Source organism: Kwoniella europaea, chromosome 1 (genome assembly GCF_036810445.1).
Source record: "Kwoniella europaea PYCC6329 chromosome 1, complete sequence".
Lineage (NCBI taxonomy): Eukaryota > Fungi > Basidiomycota > Tremellomycetes > Tremellales > Cryptococcaceae > Kwoniella > Kwoniella europaea.
In genome coordinates, this window is record NC_089487.1 from 5,000,882 (window position 1) to 5,023,415 (window position 22,534).

General features: G+C 44.6%; 8 protein-coding genes across 8 annotated transcripts; 2 read left to right on the forward strand and 6 right to left on the reverse strand.

Moving 5' to 3' along the window:
• Positions 1–90: 90 nt before the first annotated feature.
• V865_001900 (uncharacterized protein) lies at positions 91–2,229 on the reverse strand (the record flags this gene model as incomplete). Its single annotated transcript, XM_066225714.1, has 4 exons — positions 91–541; positions 617–1,549; positions 1,653–2,029; positions 2,098–2,229. The coding sequence occupies 4 exons, from the start codon at positions 2,227–2,229 to the stop codon at positions 91–93; spliced, it is 1,893 nt and encodes a 630-aa protein (XP_066081811.1).
• Positions 2,230–2,980: 751 nt separating this feature from the next.
• Positions 2,981–3,779, reverse strand: V865_001901 (uncharacterized protein; the record flags this gene model as incomplete). The annotated part of the gene is made up of 4 exons (XM_066225715.1): positions 2,981–3,135; positions 3,215–3,224; positions 3,324–3,494; positions 3,582–3,779. 4 exons carry the CDS (start codon positions 3,777–3,779, stop codon positions 2,981–2,983), a joined length of 534 nt encoding a protein of 177 aa, XP_066081812.1.
• A 1,363-nt stretch (positions 3,780–5,142) lies between these two features.
• Positions 5,143–7,679, reverse strand: V865_001902 (uncharacterized protein; the record flags this gene model as incomplete). Its single annotated transcript, XM_066225716.1, has 6 exons — positions 5,143–5,628; positions 5,744–5,911; positions 5,978–6,104; positions 6,171–6,944; positions 7,086–7,429; positions 7,515–7,679. The coding sequence occupies 6 exons, from the start codon at positions 7,677–7,679 to the stop codon at positions 5,143–5,145; spliced, it is 2,064 nt and encodes a 687-aa protein (XP_066081813.1).
• A 637-nt stretch (positions 7,680–8,316) lies between these two features.
• On the reverse strand, positions 8,317–10,415 carry V865_001903 (uncharacterized protein; the record flags this gene model as incomplete). Its single annotated transcript, XM_066225717.1, has 5 exons — positions 8,317–8,553; positions 8,642–8,920; positions 8,995–9,096; positions 9,186–9,735; positions 9,841–10,415. The coding sequence occupies 5 exons, from the start codon at positions 10,413–10,415 to the stop codon at positions 8,317–8,319; spliced, it is 1,743 nt and encodes a 580-aa protein (XP_066081814.1).
• Positions 10,416–11,169: 754 nt separating this feature from the next.
• Positions 11,170–14,631, reverse strand: V865_001904 (uncharacterized protein; the record flags this gene model as incomplete). Its single annotated transcript, XM_066225718.1, has 11 exons — positions 11,170–12,443; positions 12,504–12,682; positions 12,737–12,920; positions 12,995–13,276; positions 13,339–13,450; positions 13,579–13,676; positions 13,776–13,913; positions 14,015–14,141; positions 14,215–14,305; positions 14,416–14,423; positions 14,563–14,631. 11 exons carry the CDS (start codon positions 14,629–14,631, stop codon positions 11,170–11,172), a joined length of 2,562 nt encoding a protein of 853 aa, XP_066081815.1.
• Positions 14,632–15,282: 651 nt separating this feature from the next.
• On the forward strand, positions 15,283–17,457 carry V865_001905 (uncharacterized protein; the record flags this gene model as incomplete). Its single annotated transcript, XM_066225719.1, has 11 exons — positions 15,283–15,335; positions 15,399–15,759; positions 15,834–15,937; positions 16,008–16,068; positions 16,133–16,234; positions 16,318–16,421; positions 16,484–16,757; positions 16,850–16,929; positions 17,018–17,035; positions 17,100–17,283; positions 17,395–17,457. 11 exons carry the CDS (start codon positions 15,283–15,285, stop codon positions 17,455–17,457), a joined length of 1,404 nt encoding a protein of 467 aa, XP_066081816.1.
• A 346-nt stretch (positions 17,458–17,803) lies between these two features.
• Positions 17,804–19,321, reverse strand: V865_001906 (uncharacterized protein; the record flags this gene model as incomplete). The annotated part of the gene is made up of 4 exons (XM_066225720.1): positions 17,804–17,836; positions 17,919–18,028; positions 18,190–18,428; positions 18,594–19,321. 4 exons carry the CDS (start codon positions 19,319–19,321, stop codon positions 17,804–17,806), a joined length of 1,110 nt encoding a protein of 369 aa, XP_066081817.1.
• Positions 19,322–20,135: 814 nt separating this feature from the next.
• V865_001907 (uncharacterized protein) lies at positions 20,136–22,419 on the forward strand (the record flags this gene model as incomplete). Its single annotated transcript, XM_066225721.1, has 3 exons — positions 20,136–20,752; positions 20,925–21,611; positions 21,687–22,419. 3 exons carry the CDS (start codon positions 20,136–20,138, stop codon positions 22,417–22,419), a joined length of 2,037 nt encoding a protein of 678 aa, XP_066081818.1.
• Positions 22,420–22,534: the final 115 nt, after the last annotated feature.

The following is a 22,534-nucleotide window of genomic DNA, read 5'->3' on the forward strand; positions in this document are numbered from 1 at the left end:
CAGCACCGTATCAAATCGACTGTTTTTCTTCATTTTTCCCTTCTCTGCTTCAAAAGTTCTTGAGCGTCCAGCTGGATCTTAAAATTCCGATCATTCATTTCGTCTCTCCTTCTCGTCCAGCCTCTTTATCATCTTCTCAATCACGTTCCTATATCTACTCAACCAGGTTTTCCACTTCCTACCTTGATATCGCATTTCCAATCTCTTACTTATCGAAATGAATGCTTCGTCAGGATGATCACATATCTCTCTAGCGAAGATTTGACAGATTTGAGTCGTAGATGGCTTGTCCTTCTTATCGATGGAATTAGAGTCCAGATCAGTTGAAAGAGACGGTCTTCGTTCGTGTTCTTTAGAGGAATTGAAACCAGATGCTTGACTATCTGCGAAAAGTTTAGGAAAAGCTGAAACGGGTGTAGGTGGTAGATAAACGCTGTTCTCGGTTTTATATTGTAAATTCAACTGTCCTGGGATCTGCGGATGGGTGACTTTGTCAATTTTGGTCTTTTTCTTGAAAGTCATCTCGTGAATCGGTAATTTCCTAAAGTCCAGATCAATATCAAAGAGGCAATTAGCGTGTTTTCCGAGCCATATGGATTCTAACAGTTAGACTTACCTTTTAGTGACTACGCAAATCGCATCTTTGGAAGTAACGGTCTTGTCATCGGCTTCTTCCCAGTCTGAATCGAGACAATCGAGATCACTATCATCAAACGTCTGATCCGGGTTGATCAACTTTTCAGGAAGAGGAGAAAAGTCACTCTTGCGATCTAAAGCACAGGTGGTCAATCGAATTCCATCCTGTTGAGTCAAGATGAGATTGGTGTGGTATCCTTTTCCATAGTTCATACTTGGCGGAAGGATGATATTTATTCCTTTATCCTCATTGCCAGCATAAGAGATGGCTAGTTTAGGCAGAGGATTATCCGGATCCTGAGCAGCCAGCCCTTGAGTCTTCGAACTAACATTTTGACAGCTACTTAAAGTCTTCCTAGGATCCTTGATGATACCTCCCATCTTCTCGCTTCTGAGCCCATAATTTCTATAAAATGAAACATCCCTCATACCCCTAGCTTCCTCATAGATCTTCTGTGACCCATGATAATCGAGTAGTGCCACTCTATTTCTGTCTCCATCCACCTTGAAAGACTGAACGTGCTCGTACTCTTCTTTCTTCCCGCCGTATGGATGAGAGAACCTAGGATCAGGAGGTAGATATCCTGTGAGATATATCTTCGATTTGAGTTGATCCGGTGTCAATTCGAGATAATGGGTTTGGAATTGACCATTGGGCGGAGCCGGGATCCTAGTTGACCAAGTCATAGAGGGAAGTCGTATCGATGGGTTGATCTTGATCGGATGGAGAGGGTAGTATCTAGTGTTGAGCTTGACGGGTTCGTTGTCATATTCCGGTGGATCGAAATTAGTGGATAAGATAGGTGAGTTGGAGATGTTGGAGATTGAAGATGGTTTACTGTTGGTGACAGGAGTAGGTTTTAGATAAGGTCTAACACTTTCGATACCGGTAACATCGTCTGGATATCTACCTCTAAGTGAATCAAGCCGAAATGAGATCAGCATCTGAAAGATGTTATAGACGATTATGATGAAGCACTCTGCCATATGGCGATGGTATAGTAGACCTGACTTACTTGACTTTCCATCCCAACCAATTTTGTTCCTCCCCCAACACCCTTCCTAATCTAACACAATCATGCACCCAATCTTTCTTTACCACCACTACGGCCATTTTCCTATGTCCTTCCAACAGTTCATGATCGTGTCCGTGTCCATGTCCGAAAGATGAATTGAGGTGGGTGTTGCGATGGGGTGAATTGACAATTTCACCGAAATTCTCAAGTAATCTAAATGTTGCCCAACCATTATCGTCCAGCCATTTTATCGTATGTGTATCCTTCCTCTTGGGTCTTCCAACGTCAAATATCTCATCTTTATCATACGAGTTATGAGTAAGGATGATATGAGTTAAGCGAGAGTATGTCGGAGAAGGTACGATCGTTCCTCCATTCTGTTTGTCCAGAACTCTCGTCAGCTCATCGAACAACGATGCGTGATAGTGATTATAAACTTGCTTACCCTTCGGACTGATTGTATCACATGTTCATACTGAGCTGTAGTTAAGCTAGATTTCTTTATGGGATTGCATATGGGTTGAACGTAAAATGTCAACCCGGCGAACAAACAATGGTCTCTTCGAGTACTGTTCATTTTGATGTACAGGCAAAGTGGCAGCGAAGGATTTGTCAAGAGAGTGAATCTGAATGGTATAGTATAGTATAGTAGATAAATTATGGAGAGTATGCAAGATCGGGTTGATGGAAAGAGATAGGAGGAAAGGTTATACGGAGATGCCAACGCCGATAGGAGTGAACGGGAGAAGAGAGAAGAGCGAAGAGAAAAGAGCAAAGAGAAAAGAAAATTGAGCTACTGAAGAATTAACGTGCTTACAGTATTGTACATGACGTACTGTATAAATAGATGATGGGGATCAAACCATCAATCCCATCTAGGTCAAACCTTAATCACCCTTTCTCAGTCAATGCACGATCAATGTCGACTCTGATCGCACAGACGATGATCAGACGTACTGTAGTGCAATGATCACATATGTATCCAGCATTGCACAGGACGATAGAAATGACGGGTGGATTGCATAGGGTTACCATAATCATCGTCCGATCAATGAGAACCCTCGTACCTGGAATTGACATGGACATGCAGTGCTTGACCAGTCCATGAGATGAATGCAATAGACAAGTATGATAACCAGGGCTGTACATATGACGAACAATGGCATATAGTAATTACATGACATGATGCATAGGTACAGTATACAGTACTGTACATATACGAACCACCAACCAGCACAAAACATCGAAACATCGTACGAAGGACATACAAGAAAGCCAATACCCAGGAACATAAATACCGCATGACAAAACCCAGCCCAACCTTTTCGTTAGTTCACCGAAGGTTCATAAACACTATCCTCCTCATAATCACTCATCAATTCATCCAAATCATCATCATCATCTTCTTCTTCTTCTTCTTCTTCTTCTTCTTCTTCCTCCTCTTGTTTCTCCTTTCGTATTTTCACTTTGATCGTATCTGTATCTGGATAAACATATCCCAATTGGTCGAACCTCAATAATCTTTTTGATCGATGTCTGTCAAAGAATTTTTCGCCATTGACGTTCGGGACGCTACCAACAGGGTATAAAAGCATTCAGCACAAGATTGTTACATACAGCATGCTGGGATGCTATGTACAGTCCATGCGGAACATTCACACGATGACTCACTTTCTTAGTCAATTCATTCAAAAATTTCGTTCTTCGACATCTCTTCGGATCCCAATACCTCATTTCCTCAACTAGTATATTAACCAATTGATCTATCTCTTGAACTGATGATTTTGATCCGGTCACCTGTTTCACCCCTTTTGATGAGACTGATGAACATTTATTTCTTTCCTACGATACATCATGATCAGCAATCGTACTTACAGTATTCGGTAAGAGTGATACTACAATACATATAGGATGGTGTCCTGAACTTACCTCCGTCTTTTCAATTCCTTTATGGCTCTGAGTCCGTGAACCCCTCATATCAGACTTGACCGAAGAATTTTCAAGTCTATGATTATGGGACGATGTTTTCAATTTGCCCGACTTGTTTATTGGATTCGTCGGACCCGAGGTTCTGGCGACAGCTGAGGGCTTGTGGTTCCTTGCCAGAAGATCAGGTTTGATCACCATCTTACGGTCTTCATTCTTCACCGGTTCAGCTCTATTATATGGCGGAGAAAGTCTTGCACGAATTTGATGCCGCATTCATACTTCCAATGGTATCTACTAGCTTTACAGTGCTGCAACTTCCAATGGTACCAGCTCCTCTTTAGACAGTCACAAAACGCGGCATGGGTACTGTCTCACTATGTAACGCGAAAATGGGTACTGTCAGCTATGTATTCTACTGAAAATTATCAAAGAATGATGCTTACATATCATTCCTTTGAACTCCAGCCTCGAGTTTTTGAACTATCCTTCTCTTGAATAAACCATGAATACAATTGTTGATTATCGATTGAGGCATGTCATTCCAAAGCTTCTCCAAAGCTGCAAAAGCGTCATCATCATTTGTGGGATGTCTCTTGAGTAGAGCGAACTGTCTTTAAGCCATGCCCAACATAATTCGATAGGATTTAGGTCAGGGAATAGGGGTGATTGATGAACTGGAACCCAATTCTACGCAGCTGCTGCTGCCTCCTTCTTGTGAACACCACACCCATCCTCCAGGATGTAGGGGGTACCATAGCTTCTCCAACTATTCTTCAGCCTCGTCCATATCTCCTTCAGCGGCCCTTCTGTTACTTGAGTACAATAGATGTATGCTGTGACCCCTCCTCTCTCTCCTGTGCTTTCGCTTGTATCAAACCTCACCAGCTTAGATCGCCCTCCCCACCAGATTGCTCCCCATATCATGACACCTGAGCCCCCTCCTAAGACAGTTGTATTGGTACACCCTCGATCCCACTTCTCTCCTTCCTCAGTCCATCGCCATTGTCTGGTGGTATGGTTTAACTTGACCATTGACTCATCCACGATACTACTCGCGTCCAATCAAAGTTTTGATACTCTCGGGCCCAGTTATATCGCTTTAAGGCTGTCAACTTTGATATGTATGGTTTTTCAGGTGCTAGGTTTCGTTTCAAATGAGTTCTCTTGGTGGAGAGGCGCAAAGTCTTGTCCGAAACATTGATGTCAACCTCCTGGAGCGCAGATGTCGCATCATTGTATCCTATGTCGCGATTCTGCTTGAGGACATGCTTGATATGCCGATCATCATAACTATCTAGCTTCCTAGGTCTACCACTGCGAGGGCGGTCCTTCTGTGGGTCTTCCTCATCATCATCTTGGGCTCTGTTGATGGCGGACCTTATGGCACGTTGCGACACATTGTGTTTTCTAGCCACATCAGTGATTCTCATGGTGAGGGCATCTTTGGCCATTTCTACTCGCTTTTTTCGTGGAATCTTTTGGCCAGGCATGTTGGGAATGGTTCTTAGGAAGTAGAGATGCATAGACACAGTGGTTCTAGTATAAATGCGAGTAGAAGACATCACGGGAAGAAGCGGGGAGGTAGTGACGGCATCTGTGGCATCAAATTCGTGCAAGACTTTCTCCGCCATATAATAGGTCTAACAGCGAAAGCAGGTTTGTTCTCATCTAACCAAATCACACTCTCACTCTCACTCTCATCATGGTGATCATCGTCACCTTTATCGCTCATTTCCACCTCCATTTCCGGCATCATTTGTCTATTCTCTTCCAATCGGTCATTCGGAGGTACACATACAGGTAAAGACATATCTCGAGGGACCTTGGTGATTTTATAGTCATCATCGGGGATTCGAACGCCCTGTCGCAAACAGTCTTCGACCCATCTTGATGATATGACCACCTGCCAATCTCCTCTCAGTTCGACCCCATCAAGTATATCCTCTTCTTCCGCAGTGCATTTCTCGCGTTGAGACCGGTTAGCCGCGGATCGCTGAAAGATTATGGTTGAGGCGTACTCTATGGGATGTATCACACCTCCTCCGCTCTGTTGGATCGATCATTAGCTATGCGATACATGCCATGTAGCACACCTCGGAGAGAATGACCTCCCCTGGTCCATGACCATACCATACATGATGACTCATAGGGATCTTACTTACCTTGATGCAAAACTCCGTGGCGAAACCACATTGATGTACGTAGAAAGTCATAGGCCGACCATTTGAGAAGATCTTGCTCAGGTCGGACTGGACGCAAGGAGACGCCTGGGTGGTTCTTGAGCTTATAGAAGGAGTGACAGACTTAGACTTGGAGTCTGATCGCGAAATCTGCTCATAATGTCGTCAGCACTGTTGGTATTTTTGCTGAACATGACTGGATGGGCTGCTACGTACGGTGCTCCTAAGCGTTTTCGTATTCTTATCATCTCCTGGTGCAGAACGATTTGGGTCAGTCAACTGTGCTTCCATCAATGTCTCTGGCGGAGATAGGAGTTGGCTCTTTGCTTTCTCGGGGGTCGGTCTACTTATCATATCAGTCAGTAGGTACGAGTCTAGGACAGATAAGTGTTGATGCATAATAGCTTACGGGATCGTCTGCCACTTCTCAGGAAGAGGAGGTGTTGGAGGCCTCTCTTCTTCTGTGACTTGATGCACTTGCACTTTCCTTCGTTTTGGTCTGGGATCTTTAGCCAATGCCAGCGCAGGTTTGTCTGCGGGACTGTCTCTTTTCTTGTTTGGCCCATAACGCGATACAGAACCGACGGACGAGACGGGCGTCATGGGTATGTATGTTTCTTTCATCTTGCTTTCACCACGTGATGTTTCGGGTTTGGATGAATGTTGATGTCCAGGCGATTGGCTTGAAGACTTGTTTGAGAGACTTGCGACAGGTGACCAGTGCTCACGGATGACCGCTTGTCTGGAGCTACCTTGCTCCAACAGGTGGGAATCTGCCTGATTGACAGTTGTAGTAGCTGCTTCGTTTGCTTTGGGCAACATGGGTGATTTCGGCTGTTGTGTGTCATCTTGTTGTCGAGTTAGGGCGCCTGTCAGTGTACTCCATCGATTGGACTTTGTGGGTCTCGTGGGTGCATTCCTGGTCCAATCTTTAGGTGGGAATGCCTGGTCTCGTACGTCTCTATCGGAAAGAGACTTTCTTGGCTGATAAGATGATGATAGTGTAGATGCCGTTGCGGATGTGTGGGTAGATCTTGCGCTGTATGATGTTGTTCCTCCTGAGCTCATCTGACAGGCGAAGTCCAAGTGCGCGTTCGTGACCCCCTCACCACCCATCTGGATCGCTTGAATAGGGCGGATGTCGAGTCTGGGTCGGTATTGGAAGTCGGGGAAAATCCGTGCTCTGGTGCATCGGAAGAGTATCAGCGTTTCTTTTGGATCTAGATGTGAACATCTAAAGTAAAGTCTCTTTGAACATGTATATACTGTTCTGGAACTCTAGTAAAGGATAGAAATGACTCGAGAAGAATCCAGTATGACTTACCTCAAATACTGTCCATCCCAATCGTCATCCTCCTCACACAACACCTGTCCTCTCCACACACATCTCAACACCCAGCTCATCCTCAAGACAGGCACTTCCGGCTCTTTGATAATCTCTCCATCCTCATTCAGATGCTGACCGAAGAAAAGTACTAAATTCGGTATATCCCAGACAGCGACTTCTTCTTTGGTCTTTGCATGGTTGTAAGTTTGGTTCTGGATTTCCCTCAAGTTGAGTATACTCGATTGATCTTCATCCCTACTTCGAGATTCCCGATCTGGAGGGACGAGTATGTGAGTTAGGTCCGGATCAGTTGGCGAATGTGTCGTTCGTCCGCCGTTGGTCTGAATGCAATCATACGCAGTCAGTCTGGTCTGGTTTGGCCCTGGTATGGTACAAGTATAGAATGGTATGTTCTGTTGTGCTTACCAATATTTCCTGTTTCACCATGAACATATCTTTACCCTGGCCCTTGTAATTCCCTCTGTACTCGTGTAAGTAAAAGACCATATCGTCAAATAGACCTGGTCGATTATTTTTTAAGATCAATGTCTTTTTGGGTTTGATGTTTGTCGGTGAGGATCCGGAGGACATGGTTAAAAGTGAAGTAATGGATGATAAATATCACACGGTAGGTGACTGGTATTCTATGGTAAGATAGATGTGACAGCGATAAAGGATAGCAAAAGGAGAGTAATGAGAAGAAGAGAAGAAAACGAAAACACACGTCCTGGTTTCTCATACCTTTTATACCTACCTTTGCAGATCCTCAGTGCGAGGAAGATGCGAGAAGATGATTGTACATCCTTGCGCCCGTTACCGATACCCGAGGGTACAATCAAATAAAGGGGACATATACGCACACGCACACACACACACACACATACACACACACCAAGAACAATGACACATACCCAGCACCCCTGTTACAACCAATGATCCATCCACTCAACTCGGACATGAGAGCAAGAAAGACGAAGACAATAAACCACTGTTCAGGCACGCGATCAAAGAACAAAACGCTCGGACCCGCGCGTTTGTTTCATACTGCAAACGTGAAACATCGATCAAGTGTTTGTTTGGTTCCGTTGTTACACTTTGAAGTACAAGTAAGTTTTGAGGAGTGTAAATTTCGACATAGGACATAATCATATGCATGATGACTGAGAACAAAAGTGACAATTCTATGTACAAAGCCACAACTTGAATAGTACAACATGTTTCATCAGATTCAAGATCCAGGTTTGGATCTGAATTTGAACTGATGTAAAGTAACCAAGCCCTTTTCACCGATTTTCCTTACTCCGCCAATACCGTCAAACTCTTCATCACTCTCTAATTCCGATCCCAGGTCCAATACTTCAGATTTCCCGTCCTGCTGAGGAATCATCGTTTGATCCTTCTGATCTTTTCCACGGGGCCTATTCCCTTGGTGAAAGAGGGAATGCATTGTCATATGCTGCATTGTCTATTTCAAAGCATCAATCAGTAATCAAATCAACCTGATCTCTTACGTGCAACAAAGTAGGAATGTCACAGTACACGACAATACTCACCCTCTTTTCATTGGCCTTGATTGCTGCTGCCCTCTTCTTAGGTATATCGCTCTCATTCAACCATATCTCATACCGACCCTCATCTTGCAACTTGCCAATTTTGATGGAATCGTCTACCCACAGTGACGATAAAACTTTTTGACCCCTTTCGAACGCTTGGCAGAAAAGCTGCAGTTCCTGGCTATTCTTGGGAGTGGAAGGTGTTGGGTCATCACGCTCACGATGGAAGAGGATGATATCGGCTTCCAAAGGTGAGTTGGTGCTGTGTCCGCCCCAATACTACGACGAGCGTTATCCCCTTGTCTAGAGAGAATGTTTTGGTGGTATAGATACGATGGTGGGATGGGACTCACATTCAGATCATTGATCAAATCCGATGGTAGACCTTTGGTGTACATCCGCCGAGGACGATATGGGGTGCTGAGAAAGAGCGGAATAAAACTTGATGGTGTTGGCTAATCACGATACGTCGAGGATGGTACCGTTTCGACATATTCATCAGCAAAATGCGTTATGGATTAACGTATTGAAAAATTCCACTTACACAGGGGGAGAAGGGAGTTGAGTCACACCTATATGACGAAGGTCGAATAACTAAGGTCCTACCGTCCTCGATATTTCGGTGCTGACGCATCCTGCGGATGTTCATCTTCTGAGTGTCTGATTGCGAATCATCAGGGTGATCATTGTCTTTGGGTGTGGTCAAGTTGAACTCGTTGTGAAGAGACTCGCCCATCTCTGTATCCTCCCCATATGCGACTTGATTCTGTTGACCTGCGCCACCAGCTTTAAAGCTACTCCGCGCGAAATGTGAGTCCCGAACTAATAGTGAGGGTGTACTCGTATTTTTCGCCATGCTCGTCTTGTCCCAGCTCGCACTGGTTGAGGGGGTCAAATCGACTTTCCACCGAGCTCGGAGGTACGATAGCTTCTCTTCTATCTTTGATATCGTAATCTCCCATGAGGTTGGGGGCGTATTCCTATCGATTTCAGGTGAAAAGTCTGGATCGCTCGAGGAGATGCCGTCATGGATGTCATCTCGACCAGGATGGTAGATCGTAGAGGTTGTTATGCTCATTGTGAGTGAAGAATGGCTGCATGCGATCATAAACCACATTAGCTCATATAGCGAAGACTCAGTTTGAATGATAGACATGCGCAACGCAGAGTAAGTGTTGTAGTAGTGACAATGACCTCACCTTTGACTGTCAGGTATGTTTCTCTCTTCCTCGTAATCAGAATGAAGACAATCCAAATCACTATCGTCACCAGGATCCTTATTTCCCTCCTGGTCGAATGAATTTTGAGTCTGGGCGAAATCGCTTCCAACTCCTTTCTGACCTAATCTGCCAAAATAATCTCGATCTTGATCTTGATTTTTTCTTTGCTCTTGCTGCTGTTTACGATTTTGATCATTATTAATCTCGATGGAATCAATATCATCAAGAGTCCGTTGATGCCTTCCAGTAGGATGGAGACCGGGTACGTATGATTTAAGTGTTGACGTCTTTGGGTACGTCGAGCATCCATTTCGTCCCGCTGGATTGAGTGTTCTGGAGATATCAAGCCTGGTTGCAGAAGGTCTGGTAAAGGAGGATGAGGAAGTCTCAGCGGATGATGAGGAGTATCGTATGGGTGTGGTAGGATATGGCCCATATCGTTTCCTCTTTAGATCAGGACAATTATTGGCATACGTCCGATGACGATACAAAGAGATTGATGGTGTGTGGGATGGATTTGTTGACAAACTGTGGATCTTCGATGATGAGGACATTGAGGATGATGATGAGCAGGATTGGAAGCACGAATGAAGAGAGTTCTTGTCTGGTTGAGTCGACTTGCTTTCGGGGTTATTCAAGCTGTGATCGATTTGTCTGTCGTACAGTGGACCAAAGACGTTAACGCAATATGGTAGGTATCACGTCAGCTCATCGTATAGCGTATCAGCAGACGCTAGACCAAGATAGCTTCCACCAGACTCTATCCAGAACTCAAGACTTACCTTCTACCCTCATCCCTTTCCCGCTGATGCATCATTGATACTTGATACTTGATACTTGATACTTATTGTTCTTCTGGTGAGAGTCGATACTGTCCATTCCCATCATTAGCTCTTGTAGTATTGCAACTGAAGAGTGTCGAATGATATTGTGTCGCCCTATGTTCTGTATACATTGAAGGCGTACTGTATGTGATTCAAGTACGGCTCGTATCGTTGCCTGTTCGAGATCTTTGTTCAAGGGTTGGTATACTGTACTCGTACTCTATGATTTGTGCCATGATGATTGGTATTATACAAAGATACATGCTGACAACAGGTAGTTTTCCTGGTAGTGATCGAATTTCGATTACAAAGAAAAAACGTTTTCTCGTTGTTCCTTCAGGGTATACTGTTTTAGTGTGTTGTGCGTGTGTGTATGTGTGATCAATAGAGGTCAGTGCGTACAGTACTGTGAACATCATGGAATACATCTCTCCTATATGTTATATTACCCAAAGACCATATCATACCAAGCATTCTATATCGATTATATCAAAGACCCACCACCACCACCACCATTCCCACCCGTACCAAACATCCCAAATTGACTCATCTGATTCTGATTCTGCTGTTGTTGCTGTTGTCCCTGAGGCAGACCCTGGCCCTGTTTATTCTGACCTGCGAACGGACTTCCCGACCCAAACGGTCCTCCTGCTCCAATCGTACCAAATCCAGTATTCTGACTGTTCATCCCTCCTATACCACCAGACGGGGAATTCGGACCCAAACTACCAAACATCGATTGTCTAAATGGGTTAGGTGTTCCTGTCATCTGTGGACTTAAACCTTGTCCAAACCCTGTAGACTGACTCGGTAATCCAATAGATGATTTGTTCGGAGTAGATGCAGCGTTGGAAGTAGATCCGGGTTCTTGTATAGGAGGTAAACTTTCTAACAACTGTGAACCGAACGAGCTGGTAGGTTTGAACGGTTTGATCGTACTTCCTCCATATCCAGTTTGTTGAGGTTGTAAGAACCCTCCACTTCCCGTACCGGTTGGCTGTGAAGACAATGATGACAAGCCAGTAGGTTGAGATGAGATGCTACCAAATTGCGATATTCCATTGGTCGTTGAGGAAGGCGATGAAGGACCATTGGTTGAACCTGAACCGAATTGAGATAGGAAATCGTTTCCGTTATTGTTGGATTTAGATGCGTCAAAGGTAAATGCAGAGGCAATATCTGACATCCCTGATGCACCGTTCTGCTGTTGCTGTTGCTGCTGTTGAGGTTGAATCTGACCCCAAGGTGAATTACCATTGACGTTACCGGTAGGATGTTTGTTCATACTACCCATCAACAATTCATTCATCGTTGGACCTTTTGGTATTTGCGGTACAGGTGGAGGTACACCTCCAGCCGGTGCGAAAGGGTTCTTCGATCCAGTCACCTGAGCAGTCAAAGGTTTAGGCTCGGTGTTTAACGCAGTACTGGTGCTGAGTGCAGGTGTAGAACCAGGTCTTTGAATCTGACCAAATCCATTGACGCCGACTCCACCAGGACTAGTAGGATGATTACCGAATGGTGAAGACGGTTGAGACATCGCTCCTCCACCGTTCAGTGTGGAAGTGTTCAGCATCATACTTTGTCGGAACGGGTTGGACCCTGTAGCTTGAGGTTGCAAGAAGCCAGCTCCAGCACCTGTCGGGTGAGGTTGGACGAAGTTCGTTTGTTGAGGTTGCATGAATCCAGTCTGTTGAGGTTGCATGAACGTTTGCTGTTGGGGTTGCTGAGGGAACATGGATTGTCTTTGTCCACCACCTCCACCAAATGCCATCATCCCTGTCTGTTGAGGTTGTAGTTGTTGATTGGGAGCAGCACCGCCGAAAGCCATCATACCAGTCTGTTGAGGTTGTAAGAAACCTTGTTGCTGGGGTTGTTGACCTGGGAAACCCGTCATTTGAGGTGGCATGAAACCAGTTTGTTGAGGCATCATCATCGATTGACGGAATGGGTTGAACTGTTGGTTGTTGTGCATGGTCATTTGGTTGTAGTTCATCCTGAAATGATGATCATGTCAGCTAAAGGGTAAAAACCGGTTCGAGTCAGCTCACTGTTGTGCAGGTCCACCAAACATAGTAGGCTGTTGATCGGTCTGTATAGAATCAAAGAAATCTTGTATCTTCTGAGACGATCCCGGAGGAGCAGCTGCAGGCAGAGGAGAAGATGGTGCTGGGGCTGGAGCAGGTGCGGAAGATGTCGAGGATGTTGCGGCAGGCTTCGTTTCCTTTACCGCTGCTGAATTGCATATTCACCACAGTCAGTCATATTTCTTCCCAGCCGATTACAATATTCGATAATCGCTAACTCACCTGCAGGAGAAGGTTCTCTGCCTGATTTACCTTCCACCACGCCCAGACTCTTCTTATACTCCAACCTGTTATTCTCGAAATTAGGATCGTTCAGATACTCCTCCAAAGCTTTCACTAATCCCGTTGGTGCATGTTTCAGATTGGGTACAGGTACATTAACGACGTGGTTTAGTTTCCGAGCTACACCTAGGTAATCAACTACTTTATCGGTCTGCTTGATGAATGATTTGTATATATCGAAAGACTCTGTTGCATCCACCTTGGACATCTCGAAATAGTGTTCTGCGCAGATATCAGCTAGGATACTCGATGGAAGGTGAATAGAGGGGGAAGTTTCGACTTACCAAGAATGTTGCAAACTCCTTCATTACCTGCTTGGAACAGAACCAAGAGATCCTTGACCAACATTCTGAATGCCAATACGGTGTTCTCATCTCTCAAATCATCGTCGTAAAACTAGTGAAGAACTGGGAGTCAGAGGGATGCTCGCGAAAGAAGCAGTGAGGGAAATAAGAACTTCCAAAAGGTAGTGGTATACGTGCTCATGTGCATGGGATGGAGTGCATCAAAGGAAGTCTACTCACTCGACATTGAATCAGACTATCCAGTATCTTCTGAACAGACTTCACTTCTCTCAACAAACCTTTTTCCACTGATAGATGTCTCAATTTCCTTGCTTTGGCTATATGTACAGAAAACATCGATCAGTTCGTTTGTCCACCCTCATTGCCTTACCGTGTTGGAATCACGATTTGCAATCGGAGTGTATTGTATAACTTACAATTAGCCGACGACCCTTCACTTCTCCTATTCGATTCAGTCTGCATCTGGACCACATCATGTTTTATATCCTTAAAGCATTTTATCCTTGAGTCGAGATATGCTGCGTAAGCCGAAAGACTTGCGGGAGGTTGGAAGCCTATACCGACCATACAAAATAAACTTCAGCCATTGCACAAATTTACCGACGGGGTATATGAGCAGGCATAGGAATGGATAGAATGGGATACTGCTACTCACCTTCGAATCCTTGTCCGGATACATTCCTCAATTTCAGTACATCCTGCCTTGACAATACACCTAAGAATTGATCTGTCGAACCTGATCTCATCATTTGATGTATCGTTAACAAAGCTTTGAACACGACCTGGCAAGTTTTTCGTCAACGTTAGCAGCTAGACTGCTTGACCTGATTTTGGATTGGTCCTGAAATTACTTACCACCGCATTGGCCTCTCTTAATCTGAGTGATAATGAGCGGATTATATCTTGTAAAGAACCGTCATCTGAGTAAGTCGCTGCTACCAGCACCCTGCAAAGCGAGTTGTCAGCATCTGAATGTGATCGGGGAAGGCATTGGCAGTAAGAGACGAGGAAACAAGATGGGTGGAAGAGAAGGATTGGATGATTTATTAGACATACTCGATGTACTACCATAACAAAAGAAGGCGATTTGTCAGTAAATATCCTCACACATTAACGGAACATCGTACATCACAGCGGGTGAGTACCACTGTACAAGTAGACGGATAGGTAGATAGATAAATGTAGAACGCTCAGTTAACTCACCTTTGCTTTCGGCGGGGCATTCTTGGGCTTACAAGCCAACTTGACTATCTTATCCAGATTGTGGGACATGTTGGACAGGCTCTCGAGGATGTCAGGATGATGACGCAGAGAGGGATGGTATGAGTTATGGTTGGTACCCCTATATCAGTAATGGATAGGGGATGGTTGGCAGGATGCAGTGCTGATTGATGTTTACGAGTGAAACCAAATGTCGCCTGCTGTACACGATGAGCGGGGGGAAGTGGAGAGACGTCGGCCCGGTGTTCGTTGCTATTGCTTGAGGAGTTGATCAGTCGAGTTGTTCCTCCTTAGAGCACCAACAGGGAGAGCAGGAGGAGGTGGTCGATGTACTTTTGGTATACTCTATGGTGTTCTCCGTAGATGAATCAAGTGGATGGAGAGGATGTTGATGTTTTATGGGTATAGGAGGATCAAGCTGTCATAGCGTAATGTGCAGTCATGGTGCGGTGCGGTGTGGTGCCAATCATGATCCAAAGGGGAAGCATGCTAAAGGAGGCTTAAGGGGTTAATCCACATTACGTAATGCGTACCTGCTCATCACTCGGACATCTCCTCATCTCCGCGTCCATACCTAGTCCACTCACTCACCTCCACTCTCACCATGACTACATGCATCGACCATCAACGAATGACTATAACCAACATTCCTTCTCTCCTCCCCGTCGATACCACCGCCTATCTTACGACAAACCAGCTAAAATGGAAGTGGATTCAGATATCTCCTCGCAGCTCGACTCGATCTCATCAATCTCGTATGTACACCTATTTTATCCCTTTCGGTGACACTGCTAGATCTGACGAGGTACCCATCCCAGAAATCAGAAAGAACGTACCCAATCATACCTTTCCTTACTCACCACCCTCCTCTCAACCCAACCACCTTCATCCAATGCGCTCATTACTTTCGGAAAGCACTTCACCACATCTACGTCCATGGCGATGGTGGTAGGTCGAAGAGTACTGGGATCATATGTGATTGCCCTATGCGCGGGAACCAGTATGGATAAGAAAGGTACTTCGGCTATTCCCCTGGATGAAGAGTTATCGAACGATCAGGCAAAGTATGAAGATTTGGGCAAGCGAGCGTTCAAAAGCGAGAACGGAGAGGAGATAAGGAGGGATGTGGTAGAAGGTGTGTTGAGTGGTGGAGGGTTGAGTGGATGGTGTGATGAACAGGTAAGTATATTCTTCAACTAATCAGCGTACCGTATCCGGTAGATATGGCTTATGTGTGTGGATGATGGGAATAGACAACGGTATTAAGACATCTCTATTCGCACCTTCTAACGATCGAAGATGACTTTCTGGGAGCTGCGAAGGCGCTAATGCAGATTCCTCTGGAAGGTACTTCGAGGCGAGTACAGCTACCTTTTCATCGTCTTCAAAAGAGAATGATCAGCTGATGATAATCTGTGCTATGGTAGATTGATATCGGATGAAGAGAAATTAGCGGTATACATCAAGATAGTCAGATTACTACTCGAGGTCAGCTACCTCACAGCGTTGATCTCCGACGTAGTTTGTAGCTGATTGATCTCCTTTCGATCAGTGCGGTGAATGGGGACAAGCACAAACGTATTTCTCAAGAGCATCGTTGTTGATCCATGTGACCAAAGACAAAGAAACGAACTTACAATACAAACTATCTCAGGTGAGCTACATTTGATGAGCGTAACACTTGTCCAGCTCGATGAAAACTCATATGCTGAATTCATATATATTGTGATATCACAGGCTAGATTATTCGATTTCTCAGCAAGGTTCAACGAAGCTGCTCAGAAATACCATGAAGTATCTTTTGAAAGTTCAGTGGCTGAGGATGATAGATTACAAATGCTGTGAGCTTTCACCCTGCTGCCTTGTTCCAAACTTATTCTAACAGTCTCTTTTCTGAACATAGCAAAGCAGCAGTAACTACATCCATCCTCGCACCATCCGGACCTCAACGATCGCGTATCCTCGCTACGCTCAACCGGGATGATCGTGTCCAAAGTTCCCTCCCACCCTCACTAGCAACGATGTTGAGGAAGATGTTATTGGAGTATATAGTAAGACAGGAAGAGGTAAAGGAATTTGAAGCTTCTTTAGAGGAACATCAGAGAGCAAAAGTAGAAGGAGGGGGAACGGTATTGGAAAGAGCTGTTAGGGAACATAATGTGAATGCCTGTGGGAAGGTGAGTCGAGACAGGTCTCCCAATTCAGCTAGTCTAAATAGGTTGGTAACACCGGGGATAGCTGATGTAGCTTGCTTTGGTGATTGATATAGGTTTATGATAATATAAGCTTTGAAGCGCTGGGTAATATACTGGATTTAGATGCTGATTTGGCTGAGAACACGGCAAGAAGGTGGGTCTGCATTGTCCAACTATACTGCTCTTCATCATTCATGGTAGATGTCAAGGAAGCTGATATAATGGGATATGATGTCTTGTAGGATGATCGAACAAGGACGGTGAGCTAGCAAACTCTCGATGGAAGGTAAAACTTTAGCTGATATCTGGTTGTTGACGATCTAGTCTCAGAGCGTGGATAGATCAACCTTTACATCTCCTCTACTTCGAATCTCGTACTTCCCACGATACAGATGCCGAAGCTCAAGGTACGGCTGGAGGATTGGGTATCGAGAGTAGAGAGAAAGAGATTGAACCTAGATTATGGAGTGAGAGGTGGGATGATAGGATCAGGGAGACTAGCATCAAGGTGAGCTCATAGTGTTGATTTCGCCCTGAATTCAGAGCGTGGTAGTTGTCAGGATCATAATCGTTAATTCCCGCGTGGATTAGGCTGATATGATGAGCTTCTTGTCAACAGGTGGAATCTCTGGCTGAACAGATCCAACAAAAGGGTTTGATACCTGCTGTATCTGTCGCCTAAGACTCCTTGAGCAAGAAATCGAGGTATTGTGAGGCCTTGAAAAATGTACAGTAGCGTTGAATAGTCAAGTAAAAATCGAAAGTGAAGATACGATTGTAAAGTAGATCAAGGTAGATGTGTATAACTATATGTAATGCATTTTTCACGTATCATTTTCCATGTAAGTGATCGTTGATTACTGACCGAACTGGACTCTGAATTACTGGTCGATCTTGATATGAATTGGGGTACAATTACATCTACATCTATGTATGTCCTTTTTCTATGACTTGGCTAATTTTGATTGAACATTTAAACAGATTATCTAGAATGGGATACATACAGTGCTGTATGGTCTACTTTTCATTTAAAGATCGGCAAGGGCTTCGGCCAAAACATGCTATAAGTAGAAGAAAAGAAATCATCAATATCCTCGTTTGTTCTTCCTGTGTTTTCTCCATATATCAGTTCGAACAACTTACCACCTCATGAGCTCCATCTCCTTGAGCATCCTTGAAAGCATTAACATCAGCCGTTAGACAGATGGTATGTGAACAGTCACCACCAGTTACGAAGTATGTTGGGACGGTGCCTAGGTAAATCAGGCAAGGTAAGAAACTTTTTAAACGATCAATCATCATAACCATATTACTCCATCTGAATTGAAAAGTAAATGGCTTTCCGTTCGTTCTGCTTCAATCATCCATGTAGCCTTTGTATTGTAGGGGCTATCTCTAGTTAGATTTCACTCACCTTTCCAACCCATACCCAATGGTGCATAATTCCCATTCCCAGGCATCAGATCCCCCGACCCTGGATCAGTGGACGTTCGATGAGGTACTGCTGCCAAGAGCTTTCGAGGACCTTTGAATGTCGAGTCGTTGCCTGATGAATCGGGGTTGGAGCCGGGTACGATGGAGAATGGATTGGAGGAGGGGTCGGTGGGCATGGTCATTTGGAGTGGATCGGACGGGGAAGGGGAATAACCGATTCTACGATTGAAGGAATCAAATGGTTGAGATTATCAGCTCATCGATCTTCGAAACTTGTTCCACAAAACAGTTGGAATCTCTCAAGTGAGGCTGCCTTCGGGAGTCCTTTTCGCCACGGACTACGAGAGCCTGATTTTGGTCATTCTACACAGACCGATCACTCACAATGGATTATCATCTCCTTGAGGTCCAGTGATCAACCCCATATCACTCCCGTCTTCAGGGTTGGTCATTCTCATAGCGTATTTCTTGGACGCTAATACCCTTCCATTATTGATATCAGCCGTTTGATCATTATCTTTATCATTATTGGTGTTGTTGTCGTTACTATCTTGGTTGGTGTCTGAAGATTCTGATTGATCCTGATTTTGATTGTTGTTATCGGGTAAAGAGGTCTCAGCAACACTTCCATCATTTGGAGTAGTCACCACCCCGTCCCCGTCCATAGCAGGAGATTGAAATTGAGCAGCGTCCACTTGAGGAGAATTATTCGGGATCCCACTTCTTCTTGAGGGTTTTCCAGTCATTCGTCTAGTAGGTGGTAAGATACCTAAACCTCTTCTCATCCTTTCAGCATTAGTCATGCCTTTTCCTCTTCCTACACCTGTACCTGATCGAAGCCCACCCTGTGAGCCATCCTGGGTATATCTTCCACCTCCAGAAGTGTTCTGGTGAACATCGGGGGTATTCTCGAATGATGGTCCATTGGGAAAGGTGAGTGATGGAACACCCAATTGGGGTGAGAAAGTGGGAACGGGCGAGAAAGTTGCTGAACCCCCACCGGCAGGGAGGGAGAGTGCAGGTGAAGCTGGTGGAGTTGAGTCGATGGGGATTGCGGCAGCTTGGATCGTTCCTGCGAAGGCGAGGATGGGGAGAAGACCGACTAAGACCATTTTGGTGAGATGGAGGGAATTGGCAGTGTTCGAGAACAAGGGATTTCAGATATATCAAGGACGAAAGAAGAAGAATCAACAAACAAAGTGTGGGCTGAACAGTAGCTATAAGTTGATACTGAAGTTTAGATGAATATGTTAAAGATTGAACTGAAATGAAAGCAGCGAAATCGAATAGTAGATTATAAGTGATCAAGAATGAAGAAAGAGCAAAATGAGCAAAATGAATGAATGAATGAGGAGAAGAGCTTCAATCGTTTGCCTACCCAAGATAGAATTTATACATTCCGAAAACTTATGTTCTGAACGACCGAGAGAATGATGATACGAATTGGGATGCTGGTCTATCAGTTAATTTCCTGACTGCTAATAAACCAAACAAGGCGAATCGGTCGGAATAACAATCGAGTTCTCGAATGAATTGAATTGAATTTGGGTGAAAGAGACCTGCCACATTCCTGAGATTACTTCGAGCTTCTGGAAATACAGTAGATCAACAATCACACCACGTTTGTTTACCTCTTGCGAATGGACCATCTCTGATTGTGTGCCACTTCTGGCATGGCCTGACCATGCAGTGCTCCTTTTCTGAGACAGATCGACAACATTCGCTTTATCTTATCTTTGACACTCTGTGTCACTTCACAAGTCAGATCACGTGACTTGCGAAGTTGCTACTCCATTCACGTAATTGCGAGTCTCAAGAACATACAGTAAGCAAGCAACATGCGATAACGTCAAAAACAGTACTAACAACAATCTCACACTCGCATACCTACATCCAATAGCTAGTCATGTCAGGAGTACACGGACCATGACCCTACCAATACCCTCTCACTTGTACTCACTGATCATCGCCATCCATTCTCCTGACCCCACTTTACCCTCGGAAGACGATATAGGACAAGGCTGGCGATTAGGTGAAATCGACGTAGATTGGATTGATTTCACCCAAGAGAAATCATCTGACAAGATGCAATCCACCTCTATCCCTTCTCCTTCCCAAACAAGGAGGAAACACAATCCCTCGACTCCCTCACGTACTGTACCTAGCTCGTCGAAGAAGAACCCTACAACAGTCGACGACCTGTCTCTCCAACCTCTCCTTGCGCACTATCCCAATCCCTCTTCTGGACCTAACATCCTAGACTCATCATTCGCATCTGGGATATCGGAACTAGGTAGAGGTGTCGTCCACTTATTCAAGCATCCTCCGCCAGCTTCTCTCATAGCTAGTATCGATTCACACCCCATTGGAGAAGGAAGTAATACCAGCCAACAACTCCATTCCGACTTGATAGGTGAGAAAGCAGAAGGTGAAGATGGGAGTTTGATCGCGATTTTGGCTGTACCCGCGTGGATGAGACCTGCGGATTTCATTGAGTTCATTGGAGGGTGGAGTAATTGTCTAGAAGGAGTGAGGATGATCAGGTCAGTATCGCAGCTGGGAACATTGCCATTGGTTATCCTCTGTTCATTCGCAAGGATCGAATATCTCCGCTATACTGTTTGATAGTGCTATTTTTAACGACCTTCATGACATTCCATGCACGATGATAAGTAAATGGAAGCTGATGCTTGATTGACTTTGAATGAACCACAGAGAAGCGACTACTCCCAATCGATCCATCGTTCTCCTCAAATTCCGTGATCCCCTTCAAGCATCCGACTTCTCAGTGATATTCACCGGTAAAGCATTCTCAACCTTGGATCCAAGAGAGACATGTCATCCTATCCGAATACATCATTTGATCTTACACAAACTCGATAAACCCTCCACCAAATCAAGTACGATCGCCGTACCTGCTTTCCCACCTTCGGTCTATTCCTCAAGAGCAAGGGAATTACCTAATCTCCTCAACGGTGTTGGAGTAGATACGCAAAACACATACGAACTTCCCTCTTGTCCTGTATGTCTAGAAAGGCTCGATTCGACAGTCACTGGACTAGTCACTCTACCTTGCGCACACACGTTCGATTGTGATTGTCTGAGGAAATGGGGTGATTCGAAATGTCCTGTGTGTAGATTATCGCACCTCCTCCTTTCTTCCAACCACCAAAATCAAAATCAAACTGCGTCTTCTTCGAGTGGAAGGGAAATCACGAGATTGACGAAATGTTCGATGTGCGATTCGACGGAGAATAATTGGATATGCGTAGTTTGCGGGACAGTAGGTTGTGGACGGTACGAACCTTCCAAAGGCCATGCGAGGAGACATTGGGAAGAGAGTGGACATGTTCTGGCGATGGAGTTGGAAACTCAGAGAGTATGGGATTACAAAGGCGATAAGTGGGTTTACTTTATTCGATTAATATACTATCTTGCTTACTCAGACTTCAAGCTGACTTTTATTGTTCTTGGTAGCTATGTTCACCGTCTTATCCAATCTCGATCCGATGGTAAACTCGTTGAACTCCCTTCTGCATCATCACTCGTCACCTCTTCTCACATCTCTCGTCCCCTCCCTCTTGGCGGTACACCATCCCAGCCGCCTTCTACAAACGGTACACCTCAACGACAACGACCAGGTCATACTCAACCTTCCTCCGCTCGAGGTTCGACATCATCCAACGATGCGGGTCCATCCTCAGGAGACGTCGAGAAGATGTCCACCATCGAATCGATCACTTTGGAATACTCATACCTCCTCTCCAGTCAGTTGGAATCAATGAGACATCATTATGAATCTCAACAATCCACCTTACTCAGCCGATTAGAAAAGTTAGAAAGTATTTCGAAAGAGAATGAAGGGAGATTGAAAGAATTGGAAGATTCCAAAAGAGCAAGAGAGAAAGCTGAGAATAAAGCTTTGAAAGCTATTGAATTATCTAGAAGTCTACAGCAGAATTTAGCTAATGAAAAATCATTATCTAATGGTTTATCCAGTAAGATTACCAACCTGCAGAATCAGTTGGAAGGGTTGAAAACAAGATTGAAAGAGAAGGATGATGAATGTACAGGGTTGGAAGAGACGGTTAAAGATCTAATGTTCACCCTGGAAGCTGGGTTGAAAGTGAAAGAACTAGGGGATGAAGGTGGACAAGGAGGTGATTTGGTCGTGGTACCTGGAAAAGGAAAGAAGAAGAATAAGAGATAAAGTGATGGAGTATGTTTTGATATCATTCTGTACTATATCAAGTACTTTAAAGTGTAACATACATGTTGTATTGAGCCGAATATGATAAAACATCCAAACCGTATCATATTGTACA